Below are 16773 nucleotides of genomic sequence, written 5' to 3' on the forward strand. Positions count from 1 at the left end.
CCTCTGCAGTTGGCTGCTTCATTGATTTAGAACCCTGAGGAAGGCAAAGCACATTCAGACAGCCCAGCCTCTGACAGATGCAGATCCTGGCCTGCTGAAGTCATAGAGACCCAGAGGTTCCAGAACTCTTGGCCTGGGAAAAGGCAGCCACGGGCAAGAGAGTGCTGGGGTGCAGCAAGGTCCCTTTTGAAAGCCAAGTTGAAGAAGAATAAGGAAGAGGGGGTGGGCAACCTTGCAAAGTCCCAGGAAGCTGGAATCCTTGACCCCAGCAAACTCTCAGCATGCCAGGCTGCTTTCCTCAAGCCTCACTTTCCAGAAGACGGGCAGAACCTTCCTCCAGATCATACAATGCGGGGTGGGTCTCTGGCACTAGGACAGCCTGACCCCTAACCCTTTTGTGCCCAGGCAGCACCTCCTCTTCCCCTCCCTCCATGCACAGAAGCCGAGATCTGACTTCAATGTACCTGCCTCAGTGCCCCTGGGGGAGGCTAGTTCCCTTGGGGGAGAATGAAGAGTATGCTCCTTAAGGGGGGGACCCCGAGACCCTGCCAGCCCCCCCTTCCGAGTCCTGTTCAGTGGAGGGGGGCCTCCCGGGGGGCGAGAGAAGCGTTTTCAAGGGGTTGTCCCTGTGCTGCTAGGCTGGGCGCTCCCTGTGTGCCTCAGGGGGTTTGGAGGGGAGGCTCCGTCCTCTTTTCCGGCCTGGGAAGTCGCAAGAGCGCTGACAACGTCTCCAGGCGGCGGCAGGGTTACTTTTTCCCTTAAGCAGCTGCAGCAGCTGGAGGAAGAGCCGGAAGCGGAAGCGCTTCAACAAAACTTTATTAAGGTCCGGTCTCCATAGAGACGGGAAGGCCTTCCCTGCGCCCGGTCGCAACAAAACTTTATTGTTCCCGGAAGTGGAAGTTGTTGCTGTTGACCGTTGCCGCCCTCCCCTCTCCGGTCTCCCCATCTTCCCCCCAACCCCCACCCCACGGCCAAACACGCACTCATACGCAGCGGGTCATGTCGGCGCCTCAGGCGGAGCTGGGCCCCGAGGGCGCGGGCGGCAAGCGGAGGCCGCACGGGATGCTGAAGCTCTACTACGGGCTGCCGGACCCGTCTGGGGAGGCCTTGGCGGGACCGGCCAGGGGGGATCTCGGGGGCCCCACCGACATCAACGGCCCCCACTTCGACCCGGAAGTCTTCCTCACCAAGGTGAGGGGGGGCACGGACGGGCAGATACACCCTCCGCGCCTAGCAACACCCTGCCCACTGGCGAGGTCTCCATGGCCAACCCTCCCTGGGTAGGCTCCACCGTCCCGTCTCGAGCTGGCCCGTCCCCAAAACTCACTTGTTCCGGGAAATGCTGCTTTGCTTTACCAAAATGCTGAACAGCTTGAGCTGAGTGTCTCTGGGCATGAGCAGAGTGCCTTTTGCCTCGAAGGGTTAGCATGTTCACAGATCCAGATTTCACTCCGTGCAAAAGATCTCAGGGTTCCTCATGGTCAAGGGAGCTGTCTACTATTACTGAAGCATTGGATCTGAGAACAGAGTGCCTCTGGTAATCTGCAGAGTGCCATCTCCAAAGGATGCCAGACCTGGTGTTGTGTTGTGGTAAAGAGACTAAGCTATGAATGAGCAAGTCCGTAAGAGGATAAGGAGAGCATAAGGCCACTGGCCCATCTAGTCTTATTCTCACAGTGGCCAACCAAAGGGAAGCCCCCAAGCAGGATCTGGGCTGATAGGCTTATCCTCCCCTGTTTTGGCTCTCACTTCCACCCTGAATTCACTATGAGCCCGGTTTTTGAACCGGGAAGGACGGGGTATAAATAAAAATGTATTATTTTTATTGTTATGTGTTCCTTGGTGTTGGCAAGCCACTCCCTCAGCCTCTGTCTCCCCAACTGCAATATTGGGGAGTAAAAAAATAATCCCCTTTTTTAAAAACGAATAACCCAAACAAGCATGCAAAACGGCGGTGTGTTGCATTTCACTTGCAGCAGCTCAGTCACCTATTGACCTGCCTTATCCAGAAGTCAGACTCTTGCTCTGTTTAGCCCAGATCTTAGCCCTGCAGCCGGTGATCCTTTGGAACCTAAGGCCTTCTGTACACAAAGCAAGCGCTCAATGATTAAACTGGGGTGGGGTGGGGTGGGGTGGAGGAGTGTTCACAAGGATAGCCAGAGGAGCATTGGCCAAGTTCAGTTTGCTGCTGACAGCACCCACCTCTGTTGTGTGTGACAGCTGCGAAAAGAATGCCCCCTGGCCCAGCTGATGGACTGCGAGACAGACATGGTGAAGCAGATCCGATCCTTGGACAGTGACATGCAGACTCTAGTCTATGAAAATTACAACAAATTCATCTCAGCAACAGGTAACTGGAAGGCTTGGCGGGTCATGGGAAAGTTATATTTGTGGTTCACCTCCCTCTTCCAGTTTATTATTATTTAGTTCAGGTGTGGGAAACCTGCAACCCACAGAACTTCCCCACTCAGCCCTCAGTCTCCGCCCCATCCTGTGTGCAGCCAATAGCTTAAACAGATAGCTTCTGTTAGTACCAATGGAAGAAAATGCTTTTGAAGTAGACTCTTCCTAACATTCTCATGTTCCATTCTTCAGACACAATCCGTAAGATGAAGAATGACTTCAAGAAGATGGAGGATGAGATGGACTGCTTGGCAGCAAACATGGCCGTCATCACGGAGTTCAGTGCGAGCATCAGCAGCACCTTGCAGGATCAACATGAGCAGATCACCAAACTATCTGGTGCGATACCACTTCTCTGATTGCTGCTAATATGCGACAAGGGTGTCAGGAGCCCGTTGGAGCTGATGGGGAGGGGGCACCAGTTCAGTGGCAGAACATCCACTTTGCATGTCGGAGGCTACCTGTTTAATCACCGGCATCTCCAGGAGGAGCTTGTTGAGTGCTGGAAGGTGGGGTGGCACCAGTTGGGGTTTGGGGCTGCAAAGCAGCTTGCCTGCCCTGCTCTGACTTCCTCCCTCTCTCTTGACCCCAGGTGTTCACGCGCTCCTACGCAAACTGCAGTTCCTGTTTGAGCTGCCGGCCCGGCTCACCAAATGTGTGGAGATGGAGGCCTACGGGCAGGCTGTGCGATACTACAGCAAGGCCCGCTCCATCCTCCACCAGTACCAACACATGCCCTCCTTCCGGGGCATCCAGGATGACTGCCAGAAGATCATGGCTGACCTCGCTCAGAAGCTGCGTGAGAAATTCAGGTAGGCAACAGAAGACATCAGGGGAGCCGTTGCACTTGACTGTTTGCTACGAATGGGGCTGTGTTTGGGGAGTTCTTGGGGACTGAAGCAGTGGAGGCTGTGAGCCAGAAGACTTGGCAAAGAAGGGTGACTGCTCTGTGATTCTGCTGTACAAATTTAGATTAGCTTAACTGTCATGGTTTCCATTTGAGGAATCCTGACATTGGAGAGGATTCCCCAGAGCCCTACAGTTCCCTGGGGGGAGAGAATGGCTGCAGGGAGCCAATGTGGTGCCAGAGTTGGAGTACGTAATGAGCAGCTGGGGTTCAGGTACACCACCACCCTGCTCAATGCAGCCCTGAAGCATGATGGGCATACTGGCCCTCTCACTATCTCTCAGCCTAACCTACCTTGTAGGATCGTTCTGATCGCTGGGAGGAAGGGTGGGATGAAAATGTCACTTAAGAGGAGGAGCCAGTTTAAAATCTGCAGCTCAGCCCTCAGAGCCTTCCTTCCTGCCTCCTCAGGGATGGGGGCTCTTGCGCCAAGGACTTAGCGGAGTGTGTGGAGCTGCTGCTGCAGCTGGGTGAGCCTGCCGAGGAGCTGTGCGACGAGTTCCTCTCTCACGCCTGCTGCCGCCTGGAAGCTGAGCTGCGAGCCCTGGAGGCGGAGCTGGGCGAGGGGCAGCTGGCCACCCCGGCCACCGACATCCTGGAGTTCACCGACCGTGGCTGCAACAACTTTGTCAGCAATATGTGCCTGGTGATTGCCTCATACCAAGAGCTGTTTGTCAGCCGGGAGGGGGCCCGTGAGATTGCCAGCATGGCCCACGACAAGCTGGTGGCCTTTGTGGACGGCCTGATGGAGCGCTACTTCGCCCTGGTGGAGAGGCGCATCCAGCTGGAGCGGGGCGTGGGCGATAACTCCCTGCTGGTGCGGGCCCTGGACCGCTTCCACCGCCGCTTGCAGGCTTTGGTCAAGCTCTTGCCCGCCTCGCGGTCAGCGGCGGAGGGCACAGAAATCGTGGTGCGGGCAGCCAAGGAGCGCATCCGCCAATACCTACAGGCCCTGCAGAGCTTCTACCTGGACTGCTTGACGGACGTGCGCCAGTCCTTGGCCGCCCCTCGGCTCATGGGGAAGGACAGCCCCAACCTGGCAGAGCTGCTGGGCACCATCTCAGCCTCCATCCTCAACCAGATCAAGTCTGTGCTCACCTACGTCCACCTCTTCACTGCCAAGGACATCACTTTCTCTAACAAGCCTTATTTCAAGGTAAGGAGAGAGAGAAAGAGATTTTGTTAGACTTTTCAGAGAGAAAGTTGCTTGCTGGAGCCTGGAGACTTGATACATCACAAGAAATAAAAATGTGTGGGTGCGCATATGTAGAATTACATAAGGTAATCTATGGGGACACAAATTGTATGAGAGTCAAACCCTCTGTGGGCTTCACAACAAGATCCTTCCACTGCCACCAGAAACCCCATAAGAAACTCCTCCTTGGGTCCTGCTTTTGTAGGATGGACTTCTCTGATTGTGGGAGAAGTACCCCAGGGTATCTCCCTTCCGGGGGTTAAGGCAGAGCTGGGTGTACCCAGCCTCTGTCTCTTTAGTTTACATTTTGGGATATGCAGCTGCCAGCCTGAAGCCTCTGGCTGCTGTGCGATGGGGCCCCATAGCTGCTAGTCCTCATGAATCCCTTCTCATTATGCCCCTCAGCCACTTGCATCTCTGAAAGATCCCTGCATTGCTGGGAGTTGGACTAATGACCTTTGGGGTCCCTTCCAGCCATACAATTCTATGAAATGTCTGAAATGAGCTAAGGGCTCCTTAACCCATCTTCCCCAATGTGAACAGCTGTAGTGGCTACCTGACAGTTCAGCGGCTGGTGGCCCCGTACTTGAACTGCCCCACATAGCTCCAGTCCTGCTATGTGATTTCTCTCTTAAGAAAAGCAAAGGCTCAAAGCTTTCTCACCGCCTATGAGCAATGGGCTTTGCCAGCATCCTCCATTTCAGGCATCCCTCCCGCTTGGCTGACCCAGTGAGTGGTTGAGGGACCCATGGGGCGAACTTGGGCAGAGCCTCTGTCCCTGTTCTTGCCGGACAAGGAAGGGTTAAAGAGCCCCTTGGCTCCACCAACTCCCTGCAGTGCTGGCCCTGGAATCAAACTGTGGCTCATGTCAAGGCTGGGTGGCTGAGACTTTTTGCTGCGATGCCTCTAACTTTCCCCTGTGCCTCTCCTTGCTTTTTCCTAGGGGGAATTCTGCAGCCAGGGTGTCCGCGAAGGCCTCATTGTCAGCTTCATCAAGTCCATCTGCCAGACAGCCCGGCAGTTCTGTGAGAGCACGGGCGACAAGGGGGGCTCCACGCCCCCCACCCTGCTGCTGCTCCTCTCCCGCCTCTGCCTGGACTACGAGACCTCCACCATCAGCTACATCCTCACGTTGACAGATGAACAGTTCCTGGTGCAGGTGTGTCACACGTGGGAAGAGAGGATGCTGGGAGTCATTACAGTCTTGGGAGACTTAAATGGCTAGGGTGGGGGGCAGAAGGGGGCTGTGTTTCCTTTCCTCTGCTCAGAACCGAGTTCATTGAGATCTGAATAAGGCCTCAGCTGTGCCATTATTCCACACAACTATGGAACAAACATAGGGCTTTGCTCCCTCTTTATATCTACAAAGAAGCACATTTCAGACCTGCCAGCTTTCTTTTAGAAGCCAACTACCAAACAAGAAGGGGGAAGAAGCATTACGCAAGCTCCGTAAACAGGTCTTTTAAAAAAACATATATAACATAATATATAACGAAATAGTGGAAGCCAGAACTGTACATACTGTCCCATTTGCATCATCTGTGTGTGTGTGTGTAGCAGAGCTCGCTGGTTTCCTCATTGCAGAATAAGGATTGCAGTATGTGTGACTCATGGAACTTTCTCAGCCAGGGGGCAGCCCCAAAGGAGAAATCCTGGCTAGCTTGCTCCAGGCTTTTGGAGGGGTCCTTCCCTGTTGAGTATGTTGCTTGGTGTATTCAGGTGTGGGGTGGAGGCGGGGTCCCCCCACCTTATCACAGGGCCAGAGTCTCTTTCAAGGGAATTCATCCTATGCAGAGTAAATACTATTTATTAGAAATGCATTAGAATTGGATTTTGTCACTTTGGAAGAAGCTTGAAATGTAAGTATTGTGACCCCTGCATTACACATGTGTTGGCTGAGAATGAAATGTGTAAACTGCGTTTCTGGCTCTGGTCCTCAGTGCCGCTTCTTTGATGACTGTGTCAATTAGCTTTCCAGTCACTCCTCAGTCTTTCGGTCACTGCATAGGGTGCACCTGCTGCTTCCCCACCACCCCAGGAAACCCCTACATTTCTTGCCTCCCATAAAACATATACCGTATTTCATTTCTCCAGATGCGGTTCAGAAAGATGTAAATCTCAAACCATTCAGAAATAAGCAAAGCCTATCCAAATGTAGCCTGTTCAGTATTGGTATGGCGTAGCAGTTAACAGCGCGAGCTTTGAACCAGAAAGTCCCTGATTCAAATCCTGCCTCTGCTGGGAGCCTGTTGGATGACATTGGGCAAGCCAGTCCCTCTCAGCTTTTCCCACCCTCCACCTCCAGTTTTGTTCTTAGCGGACTGGTTCTTGTGGTGAGGCCTCCTTACGTATCTAAAAGCTCCTTGAGTTTTCCAGAGCCCCACATCAAGCTACCAAGTGCCACCCTTTTCATCCTTCTCCTGCTCTGCCTTGTCTCTGAACCAGGACCACTCTCCCGTCACCCCTGTCACTGGCTTGTGTGCTGAAGCCCGGGAAGCCGCCCAGAAGCTGCTGAACCACTACGTGAAGGTGCAAGGCCTGGTCATCTCTCAGATGCTGCGCAAAAGCGTCGAGACGCGGGATTGGATCACCACCATTGAACCACGCAATGTCCGTGCCGTCATGAAGCGTGTGGTGGAGGATGCCACCTCCATTGATGTTCAAGTGAGCGGGGCAGAGGGGAAAGGGGGGGGGAGGGATTTCAGAAAATCACCCAGTTCCAGCTTCTTACCTTGCCTGTAAATGGAAAAGTCAGCTATGGGGTAAGAGAGGGCACCATATGAGGAAGAGCGGGTTGGAATTTGGGTTTCCCCCCCTCTTTATCTATTTGTTTATTTATAACGATACCATGAAAATAACAGTTTCCAATGTATCTATACGGAAAGCACATTAAAATTTAAAATCAGCTAATCGTCATGGAAAAATGTATTCTTAACAGGCTACATAAGTTTGGCAGAATAGAAAAGTTTTCAGCAAGCATTGGCACAGAAGGCACCTGCTGAATCTCTAGTGACGGAGCATTCCACAGGCTCTTTTTGTTGTTGATGTCAAATGAGCCTCACCAACTCGGGGAACGACCAGCGACACTCCTGCGGACGTTCTCAGTGATCAAGCTGAAATAGAAGAGCTTTGTCAGTCCTTGAGGCACCCTGAACCAAAGTTGTTCAGGGCTCTGTAAATTAATATAAATAGTAAATGGGCAACCAGTGCACCTGTTTTGACAGTGGTGTCATATGTTGCTTGTTACAGGGTAAGCGTGGGGTGCCAGGGGTCTCATTTGGAAGAGGGTGTTGTCTAGAAGTGAACAGGCCAAGTTCCCCAAAGAGAAGGGAGCTGGGGCTTCTATCTCCTTGGAATCCTAGATCCAGATGGGCAGAAGCAGGCTGTAGTCACTCAGTGGTACCCCCTGACTCTTCCAATCTTCCTTTATTTCCCATGAGCTCACAATGGAAAAAAGAACTATAATGCTATTATGTTTCTCTCTGCCAAAAGTGCCCCAGCTGGAAACATGTTTTGTAATGGGCATATTTTACGCAGGAAACAGAACCTGCTGTGGTTTGGCCTTCATCTCCCCTAGCCTTCCGCCCCCAGCTGTCAGGGTGAACCTGTGCAGAGGCTCCCTCTCCATTTGAGTAACTGCCTCACACGTTAATCTCCCCACACAGGTTGGTCTTCTCTATGAGGAAGGTGTGCGCAAAGCCCAGAGCAGTGATTCCAGCAAAAGGACCTTCTCTGTCTACAGCAGCTCCCGGCAGCAGAGCCGCTACGCGCCGAGTTACACACCCAGGTGAGCTGTGGAGGCAGGACAGGGAGTTTAAATCATCCCTAAGTCTTAAAGGAGCAGGCAGGGCACTGTGTGTATCTAATGCAACCTTGCAAATTGGCCCCTAAGAGTTTCTGGTCTGCAAGAATTGATGCTGGCTTGCCTTCCATGGATACCTCGTATAGTTATTGTCTGCCACATCAAAGATCAAAAGAACACAAAAGTGGATCTATCAGCTTCCCAGCTTGGGCTGCAGTCCTAATACCTGTTGATGACGTGGCCCAGCCAGCGCTGCATACCCATCCCTGCTGCTTGCACTGGCCAGGACGGAATCAGGGTGGGATGGAGGAAAGAATAGCCCTCCTCCCTTGCCTGTGCCAAGGCTGGTGCCACGAAGAGGCCCAGATCAGGCTCACAGTTGCCCCCTGATGGCAGTAGGGATCCAGCAGACTCAGAATCACCCCCCCTGCAGAAGGGTTCCTGCTGGCTCCTGTCCACTGGGAGGGTATGTTGGTGTGATGTTTCCCTTCTGATGGCAGAGCTCTCGCCCCACAGCAGAGGCTGGTGGAACTCTGCAGGCCTGGGCGGAGGGAAAGAGATGTCCATCCAAACCCCTCTCCAGCAAGGCAGCTCAGGGGCTGGGGGATAGTGTGCTAGTCTCCTGGGCACGGCCCTTAGCCCCACAAGCAGTCAGCCACTCCGTATGAACCTCATCTCATCTCTTCTCTCCCCAAGCGCTCCCATGGATACCAACCTGCTGAGCAATATCCAGAAGCTTTTCTCAGAGCGCATTGACATCTTCAGCCCTGCGGAATTCAACAAGGTGAGGAGCCTGCAGTGGCGTGCTCTGTTGTGCTTCCTCCAGCCAAAGCACGTGAGGTTGGTGGCCTCTCTACAGGGGCACCTGGATCTGCCTCTTGGGGAGATGTGCATGCACCCCACAGGGAGAGAGAGGAGCCATTGCCCTTGCCAGCAGAGGATGGGAGTGATCTCTAGAAAGGGTAGCAGGTTCCTTTTCTTTGGTTATTGCTATATCTATCTATCATCTATCTATCATCTATCTATCTATCTATCTATCTATCTATCTATCTATCTATCTATCTATCTATCATCTATCACTAGGGCTGCAGTTGCAGCCTGAACGTCATTCGATTACACCACTCAGATCAGGAGAGAACCGTAATTTTCACAATATGTAGGGGAGGCGTCCGTTTGGGTTCTCCCTCTCAGTGTTAAAAGTCTAGTAGTTCATGGAGCTCCAATCTGCTTATCCCCTCCCAAATTGCCTGATTCTCAGTGGAGCCCAGAATCGGAGCTTGTGGTCATCTTGGCACCTTTGCTGAATGAATCTCCCATCCTTTTTCAGTTTCTGAGCAGCGTTTGGCTGCCACCAGGACAGAGGTGAATCAAGCCTTTATTAAGAAGCTTGTGATGAACATCCATGATGAAGGTCCTTAGTAAGACCTGACCAGGATGGATGGTTAAGCTTGGCTGGTAAGAGCAGCCACATAAGTGCCTTTACTCTTGGGTCTTAGGTGTTCCCCTCTCTATTAGTTTTTCTGTTTGCAATCTTCAAAATTGACACAGCAATGTGTGATTGGGGCAGGAGGGCGAAGCCACAGGCAATGGCATTTGCCTGTTTTGTTGTCACTCCTAGGCCAGGTAGGTTGCAGAACATTACCAATAAAGCAAGTGCAATTTAAATGAAAATCATAGAATAAAAACACAAAACGACCATGCAAGAGGAAGGGAGGCACCCATTGACTTAACCAAAGGCCTGGCTGAAGAGAGGCAGACTGAGCAGTTGTCCAAAACCATACAATGATTTCAATGAACACCCCCCCGGGGAAAGTATCAGGAAAACATCCATTTGGGGGGCAGGGCAAGCAGATTTTTGGATCTTCAGTCTGCTGTCCATTTTTTAATCCTCTTCATCCTCTTCTTCCACTCAGGTCTCTGTGCTTACCGGCATCATCAAGATCAGCCTGAAGACGTTCCTGGAGTGTGTCCGCCTGCGAACTTTTGGCCGCTTTGGCCTGCAGCAGATCCAGGTGGACTGTTACTACCTGCAACTCTATCTGTGGCGCTTTGTCTCTGATGAGAACCTGGTGCACTTCTTGCTGGACGAGATTGTGGGCAGCACAGCCCACCGCTGCCTTGACCCCGTGCCCATGGAGCAGAGTGTCATTGAGGTCATCTGTGAGCGCGGCTAGGGCACAAGGAGGGGGCTAGACCAGGGGAAGGGCAGCTATGTGTCTGCACTCTTGTTCCCTGCCAGGTAGGGGGAGAACGGGAATGTCTGGCAGGTGAGACCTCAAAAGATGTCAATGTGGTTGTGATAAATAAAGAATAACTTAAACCGTATTCACTGGTGAAGGCTATTTTGTTTCTGCAGCAGCCAGGAAACTGTAGCTCTGGATAAAATTAAACCGTGTCAGTTGCTCCTTTTTGCATGATTTCATGAGAGCATGAGAAAGGTCCTGCAGCAGCAGCTGGGACAGGCCAAAGGCTCATCCAGTCCAGCATCCTGTCTCTGTGGCCAACCAGATTTGTTCATTTGTTCATTATTGTTATTCCATTTATATCCCACTTCCTCCTTCCATATTGTTATTCCATTTATATCCCACTTCCTCCTTCCAAGGAGCTCAAGGTGGCATGCGTGGGTCTCTCCCTTCCTCTGGATTTTGACCAAACTAAGCTTCCTAGAACAAAATATACATCAGTCAGAATCAGGTATACACTTCCAGAGTTAATGCTAAATACATTATTCAGTGGTACCTCAGGTTACATACGCTTCAGGTTACAGACTCCGCTAACCCAGAAATAGTACCTCGGGTTAAGAACTTTGCTTCAGGATGAGAACAGAAATCATGCTCTGGTGGCGTGGTGGCAGCAGGAGGCCCCATTAGCTAAAGTGGTGCTTCAGGTTAAGAACAGTTTCAGGTTAAGAACAGATCTCCAGAACGAGGTCTGTTCTACCCATGTACTAACTGAAACCCAAGGGGCACATGGGTTGCCAGATGTGAAATATATTGGCAATATTTTCGGCTCTCCTATGCCACTGCTTCTCCAAACTGCTGAACTCAGTTCTGGGCTGAGTTCAGGGATTTCATACGGAGGACTACAGTCCTACATTACATGCATGTGACATGCACAAGCTGAAAGGGACACGCAACGTTGAAAGCTTAGGCCCTTCGTTTCCCCCCTTCTTGAAACATGTTGCTCTCCCTGCCCGCCCTGCCTTGCAAATGCAACTGTGAATAATTTTTTAAACCACCCCTTCTCAAAAAGTTGGTAGGGAAATGGGCAGCTGGGTGAAATTGCTTTCGGGGGGCGTATGTGGCACAGAAGGCAGAGAGTTCGCCACTCTGGCCTTAAATGCAAGATGACAAAACTGCAAATGGAAATGATTCACTGCTCTGGAGAGGACATTCCCGCAGGGCGACAAGGTACCTTGCCTGAAATTTCCACTTTCACCCAATGATACAAAGTGCAGGAAGTCTGCCTGCAGTTATTCTTGGGTAGACTGGGTTTTAGCAATCTTTAAGGATCTGTGCACCTAGGAAATGTTGCACTTGAGCTAGCATGGCGGAGGGCGGCAGCGGGGGGGGGGGGGAACAGTAATATCTGCTGAAGGGCCCTCTGGGAATTTCCCCAGTACTTCCCCATTATGCATCTTTCCAAATCACGTTTGAGTCAACACAGGCTGTTGACGTGGGGCCCAGAAAGGGAACTGCTCGGGTGGTGTTTATATGGGGCAAGGACTGTGCCAACCCATAAGCAGCAGCAGCAGAGAGAGAGAGAGAGAGTCTCATTTTGCACCAGCTTCAACACCATGCTGAGGTTTCACCAAAGTCGCCCACTTTGGAGGGCTCCAAAAGGTGAGTGACAGAAGATAAAGCGGGGTTTGAGTCCCTCAATATGACCGGTCCTCTTTCTAGCAATTCAATAATTCTCCCCTGCCAGGTGAGTCATCAACCTTCAGGTTAGTGAAGAGCTTTAAGATGGGGAAGGCCCATTACTCCGTGGCATTTGTGGGATGCAAAACTTTTTCCACACTGGTCCTGAAAGACCTACATTGACTCCCAGTACATTTCCGAGCACGATTCAAAGTGTTGGTGCTGACCTTTAAAGCCCTAAACTGCCTCGGCCCAGTATACCTGAAGGAGCGTCTCCACCCCCATTGTTCAGCCCGGACACTCAGGTTCAGTTCCGAGGGTCTTCTGGTGGCCTTCTGGCAAGAAGTGAAGTTAGAGGGAACCAGGCAGAGGGCCTTCTCAGTAGTGGTGCCCACCCTGTGGAAAGCCCTCCCATCAGTTGTCAAGGAAATAAACAACTATCTGATTTTTATAAGACATCTGAAGGCAGCCCTGTATAAGGACTTTTTTAAGGTTTAAGGTTTTATTATATTTTTATATATGATGGAAGCCACCTGGAATGGCTGGGGAAACCCAGTCAGATGGGTGGGGTACAATTGTTGTTGCTGTTAATATTCACAAGGCCAACAGCTTGAACTGCAGACATCAGCAGATGGCCATGACTTATCTCTTTACTGTGTGGGAGGAGGGAACCTTTATTGCAGTTTTCTGCACATCAAGAGAGTGTTAAAAGGTGGTTAAAAGATGGTCCGTCCTTTTGCTGGTCAGTCTGCAACTCTATTGATAGATCCAGTGCTTTGCATGCCCAAGATTCTTCAGTTTGGGATATTGTGTAGCCAGTTTGGTGCAGTGGCTGTTGGGCTAGTGTCTGTGAGTCCAGGGTTCAAATCCCCACTCAGCCATGGAGTTCATTTGGTGATCTTGGACCACTTGGGGTGTTGCAGGGAAGAAATGAGAAAGGGGAGAACCATGATTGCTGCCTTGAGCTCCTTAAGAGGAAAGGCAGAATATACCTGAAATTATAAAATCCTCACATTTCCAGTTAAAAGGTTCTTGGACAAGCAATGCTGGGAGAGGCTCAGCACAGGAACACCTTGAAGAGCTCTTGCTGCTGCCCATCAAATGAGACAATATTGGACCACTTTGTGTGTTTGTTGCAGAGGTGGCATTTAAACCTGGGACTATCAGCAGCCAAATTATGCCATCTCTGATCAGTCAACTGTCAAAGCTTCTTCTTGCCCCACTGAACTTTAGGAAAGTTAGTTTTACAGGACAAGCTGTGCTAGGAAAATGAACAGGGAATTAACAAATGTCCCCTTTCTTCTCTCTTAATTGCCAGCTCCTTTTAGTAGGATCATCTTCTTGCTGGTTTTGGGGTACACCGTTGACAGCCAGCCCCGCTGCTACCATACCAAAGTGAATTCTCTGCTGGTGGCCAATTGCCAAGCTCAAAGACACAAGGAAGTCCCTGAAACGGACAGCTCCCTTCAAGTCCTCTTGCTGAACTTCAACTTCTTATCCAACATCTCAGATTCCTCCTTCTCCCAAATGCCGTCCCTGAGGATGCTGTCTCTTGGGAAGCAACTGGGAGGATCCCTCTATGTCGGAGAAAGGGCGTTTCAGAATGTGCCCAGTGTCAGGATCCTGGATCTTGGTGGCAACAAGAACTTGACCTTGCACCCAGATGCTTTCCGCGGCCTCGCCCAGCTTGAGGTGTTGCTCTTGGATTTCAATGGTTTTGACGAAGAAGTACTGGAAAGAGGTTATTTCCAGGATTTGGTATCACTGAAGAGGCTGGATCTTTCAGGAAACCGCATCCGTAGGCTGAGGCCTGATCCGACTTTCCAGGGCCTGAGAAAGCTGAGCGTCCTTCAGCTGAAGCTCAACCAAATTGGAGAGATCTGTGGGGAAGACCTACAGCACCTCAGGGGGCACCATTTGGCCTTGCTTGACCTCTCATCCAACCGACTGCTTAATCCCAATGCCTGCACCAACCCGTTATTCAGCATCGTACTGGGAACTCTGGACGTCTCTTTGAACTCATGGAATGCGATGGAAGCTCAGAAGTTCTTCACACGACTAAATGGCACTCAAATCCATAACCTCAAGATGCAGCACTCAGCCGCCCTCGGCAGCGGGTTTGGTTTCCGTAACCTCAAGGGCATCTCGCCTAGCACCTTTCTTGGCCTCCGTGGCAGCAGAGTTTACTCCTTCGACATGTCCAATGGCTTCCTCAGAGAATTGGGCCCATCTGTCTTCTCGGGGCTCCCAGACCTCAACATCCTGCTGTTGAGATCCAACCAGATTACTGAGATCAAGGATGGGGCCTTTTCTGGGCTGAGCCAATTGCGTATTCTCGACCTGTCCCACAATCTGCTTGGGGAGCTGTACACAGAAGCCCTGCGACCCCTGAGGTCATCCCCACTCCAGCACCTCATCCTGAAGTCCAACCACCTTGGGATTGTTCAACACGACGCTCTGGTGGGGCTGAACTCCTTGCAAACCCTTGACCTCCGGGACAATGCTCTTGTGAGGGTTCCGGCGGGGAAACTCCCATCCCTTCTGCGCCTAATGCTGGGGCAAAACAGGATTGGGGATGCTTGGGGTCTCGAACGTCTTAGCAGCAACCTGACCCACCTTGACTTCTCCTCCAACCGCCTGAGTGACTTAGGGAGTCTCTGGGGTCAACTAGGGAAAAACCCCACCTTGCGTTTCCTGAATCTCTCAGGCAATCAGCTGGCAAAGTGCTTCAGGGCTGAGAGAGGCCCTAGGCAGCTCAGAGAACTAGATATTTCCCATAACGACCTGGGAAGCATCTGGAAAACAGAGAACTGTGTGGACATCTTCCAGCATTTGGAGAACCTAAGAGTCCTGAATCTCAGCTCCAATGGCCTTCGGGCCCTTCCTGAGGGACTTTTCCAGGGTCTGGTGTCTCTCCAGACTCTGAATCTCTCTGACAACCTCCTGCCCATCATTCCTGAGGAGGCATTCCTCAGCTTGAAATCCTTGCGCAGCCTTAGCCTCCATGGGAACCCCATAGTGACCCTCTCCCACTCTACATTTGAGCCGCTGGTGCAGCTGCAGTCATTGGACCTGAGCGAGTTGTCCTTGCTGTGCGACTGTGGGCTTTCTGACTTCCAGAGTCTGATGCAGGACAAAGACTCCAGGCTGAGTGGAGCTGTGGCCAATCTCCTGTGCATTCAGACCAGCCCTGATTTCCTGCATCTCTCCTTGTCCTGGTTCCTCCAGAGCAAGTGTGCCCAATAACATGTTACGATCCAATATGGGGTTTGGGATGAAGAACAAAATATTATCTTATCCGGGATGCCATCAAGCTGCACAGCAGTGGCAAAACCTGTGTTTCAGTTATCAAAAAAATGCCTCATTGTTGTCATTTTCACATGTGTGGGAACATCCATTTGGTAGGCCCATAATCTCTGTGTATTCAAGTAGCAAAGGCCAAATTGCTGACGTTTCGTAACTCACACCCCAAAGCTGGCTTTTTTTGCTTCTGGCATGTGTAAGCAAAACAATCCAAACACACACAGAGAGAGGCAAATGCTGTGTGATTGCAGACCCTCCAAATGTCCCAATTTTCCAGGGACAGTCCTGGAAGTGAGTCTACTCCCTGCTGTCAAAACTGCCCATTCCAATTCCCTCTCCCTTTGGTTCCTAAGCCCTAAACGACTTAGGTCCAAAGTATGTGAGAGACATCCTTTCCTAGAGATCCTCTTGGTAGTTCCTCCACCATCAGTAGTTTGAGGTGTGTTGTGTGTGGTGATTGAAATGCATTTTGTATCTTTAAACATGGTTTTAGTAAGTTGATAATCCTAAGAAGCAGACGTTTTAGAGCCAACTTGTGGATTTGGCAACCTAGCAATTTAAGTAATCTACTATTTATTTATTTATTTATATTATTTACCTATTAAATTTATATACCGCCCTTCATCTGAGGATCACAGGGTGGCTCACAGTATAAAAACACAAAAATACATAACATAGTTTGAGCAAGGTTTTTTTTTAAGACGTGTCTACATTTAATGAAATAAATAATGTTTGTTAGATATACTTATGCTGATGATGTATTCATACATAAATGCTTTTAAAACATCTCTCCTTTCATTATCAGTAAAACTGTGTCCTTAATCCAGTTAGATTGATCATTAGCTTTGCCGAGTAATTCAGCCTTGAAACCAATCCAAGGTGACCTGGCAACCTGAACAGAACAGTTAACACATGCGTGTGTGTTTGCGAGTGATCGGGTTTTGCTTACAGAGGACTAAGAAGCAAAGAAGCAGGGTTGGCCCTAACTTCGAACCTACGCAAATGGAAGTTCCCACACATGTGAAAAGGACAAATATTGAGACAATCATGGATAATTTGGGCAAAGAGAAAATGCCTGCTTCCGCAGCCCAGCACCGTTTTCTACATCCTGTGGGGTGGAATTTCCTTTGCCATGTGTCTATGAAGGCAGTTCTGTTTCAGTGCCGACACCAGGAAGGCAATTTGGGGCAGAAAAGACCGAGTGGGAGAAGGCAACTGGGGAAAATATTACAATGTGAAGAAAGGATTATAATTCAGAAAAGACTTAAACAGCAGGCCTCACTTTGCCCCTATTTTTGGTTGT

The 16773-nt window shown here is 50.7% G+C and overlaps 2 protein-coding genes across 4 annotated transcripts; both read left to right on the forward strand.

The window, feature by feature from the left end:
• Positions 1 to 217: 217 nt before the first annotated feature.
• On the forward strand, positions 218 to 10632 carry VPS51 (VPS51 subunit of GARP complex). Of its 3 annotated transcripts, none has more exons than XM_083590915.1 (10): positions 218 to 355; positions 2221 to 2350; positions 2596 to 2742; positions 2996 to 3215; positions 3722 to 4466; positions 5449 to 5664; positions 6951 to 7169; positions 8171 to 8292; positions 9004 to 9091; positions 10221 to 10632. In XM_083590915.1, exons 2-10 carry the CDS (start codon positions 2251 to 2253, stop codon positions 10479 to 10481), a joined length of 2118 nt encoding a protein of 705 aa, XP_083447041.1. In that variant the 5' UTR covers positions 218 to 355; positions 2221 to 2250; the 3' UTR covers positions 10482 to 10632. The 3 variants fall into 3 exon arrangements, with proteins under 3 accessions (XP_083447041.1, XP_083447040.1, XP_083447042.1); XM_083590914.1 differs by lacking the exon at positions 218 to 355 and adding an exon at positions 843 to 1191; XM_083590916.1 differs by lacking the exon at positions 218 to 355 and adding an exon at positions 1289 to 1590.
• A 1437-nt stretch (positions 10633 to 12069) lies between these two features.
• Positions 12070 to 15544, forward strand: LOC310752156 (toll-like receptor 5). The gene is made up of 2 exons (XM_083591963.1): positions 12070 to 12149; positions 13486 to 15544. Exons 1-2 carry the CDS (start codon positions 12104 to 12106, stop codon positions 15411 to 15413), a joined length of 1974 nt encoding a protein of 657 aa, XP_083448089.1. The 5' UTR covers positions 12070 to 12103; the 3' UTR covers positions 15414 to 15544.
• Positions 15545 to 16773: the final 1229 nt, after the last annotated feature.

The sequence above is a fragment of the Podarcis filfolensis genome (genome assembly GCF_964270895.1).
Source record: "Podarcis filfolensis genome assembly, chromosome: 16".
In the NCBI taxonomy this organism is placed as follows: domain Eukaryota; kingdom Metazoa; phylum Chordata; class Lepidosauria; order Squamata; family Lacertidae; genus Podarcis; species Podarcis filfolensis.

Excerpts from the sequence above, each read along its gene's own strand:
- VPS51 (XM_083590914.1), top strand. The coding sequence starts at position 1,000 with ATGTCGGCGCCTCAGGCGGAGCTGGGCCCCGAGGGCGCGGGCGGCAAG. Across the intron at positions 8,293-9,003 it reads GCGCCGAGTTACACACCCAG|CGCTCCCATGGATACCAACC; the intron begins GTGAGCTGTGGA and ends TCTCTCCCCAAG. Across the intron at positions 9,092-10,220 it reads GCCCTGCGGAATTCAACAAG|GTCTCTGTGCTTACCGGCAT; the intron begins GTGAGGAGCCTG and ends TCTTCCACTCAG.
- LOC310752156 (XM_083591963.1), top strand. The coding sequence starts at position 12,104 with ATGCTGAGGTTTCACCAAAGTCGCCCACTTTGGAGGGCTCCAAAAG. Across the intron at positions 12,150-13,485 it reads ACTTTGGAGGGCTCCAAAAG|CTCCTTTTAGTAGGATCATC; the intron begins GTGAGTGACAGA and ends CTTAATTGCCAG.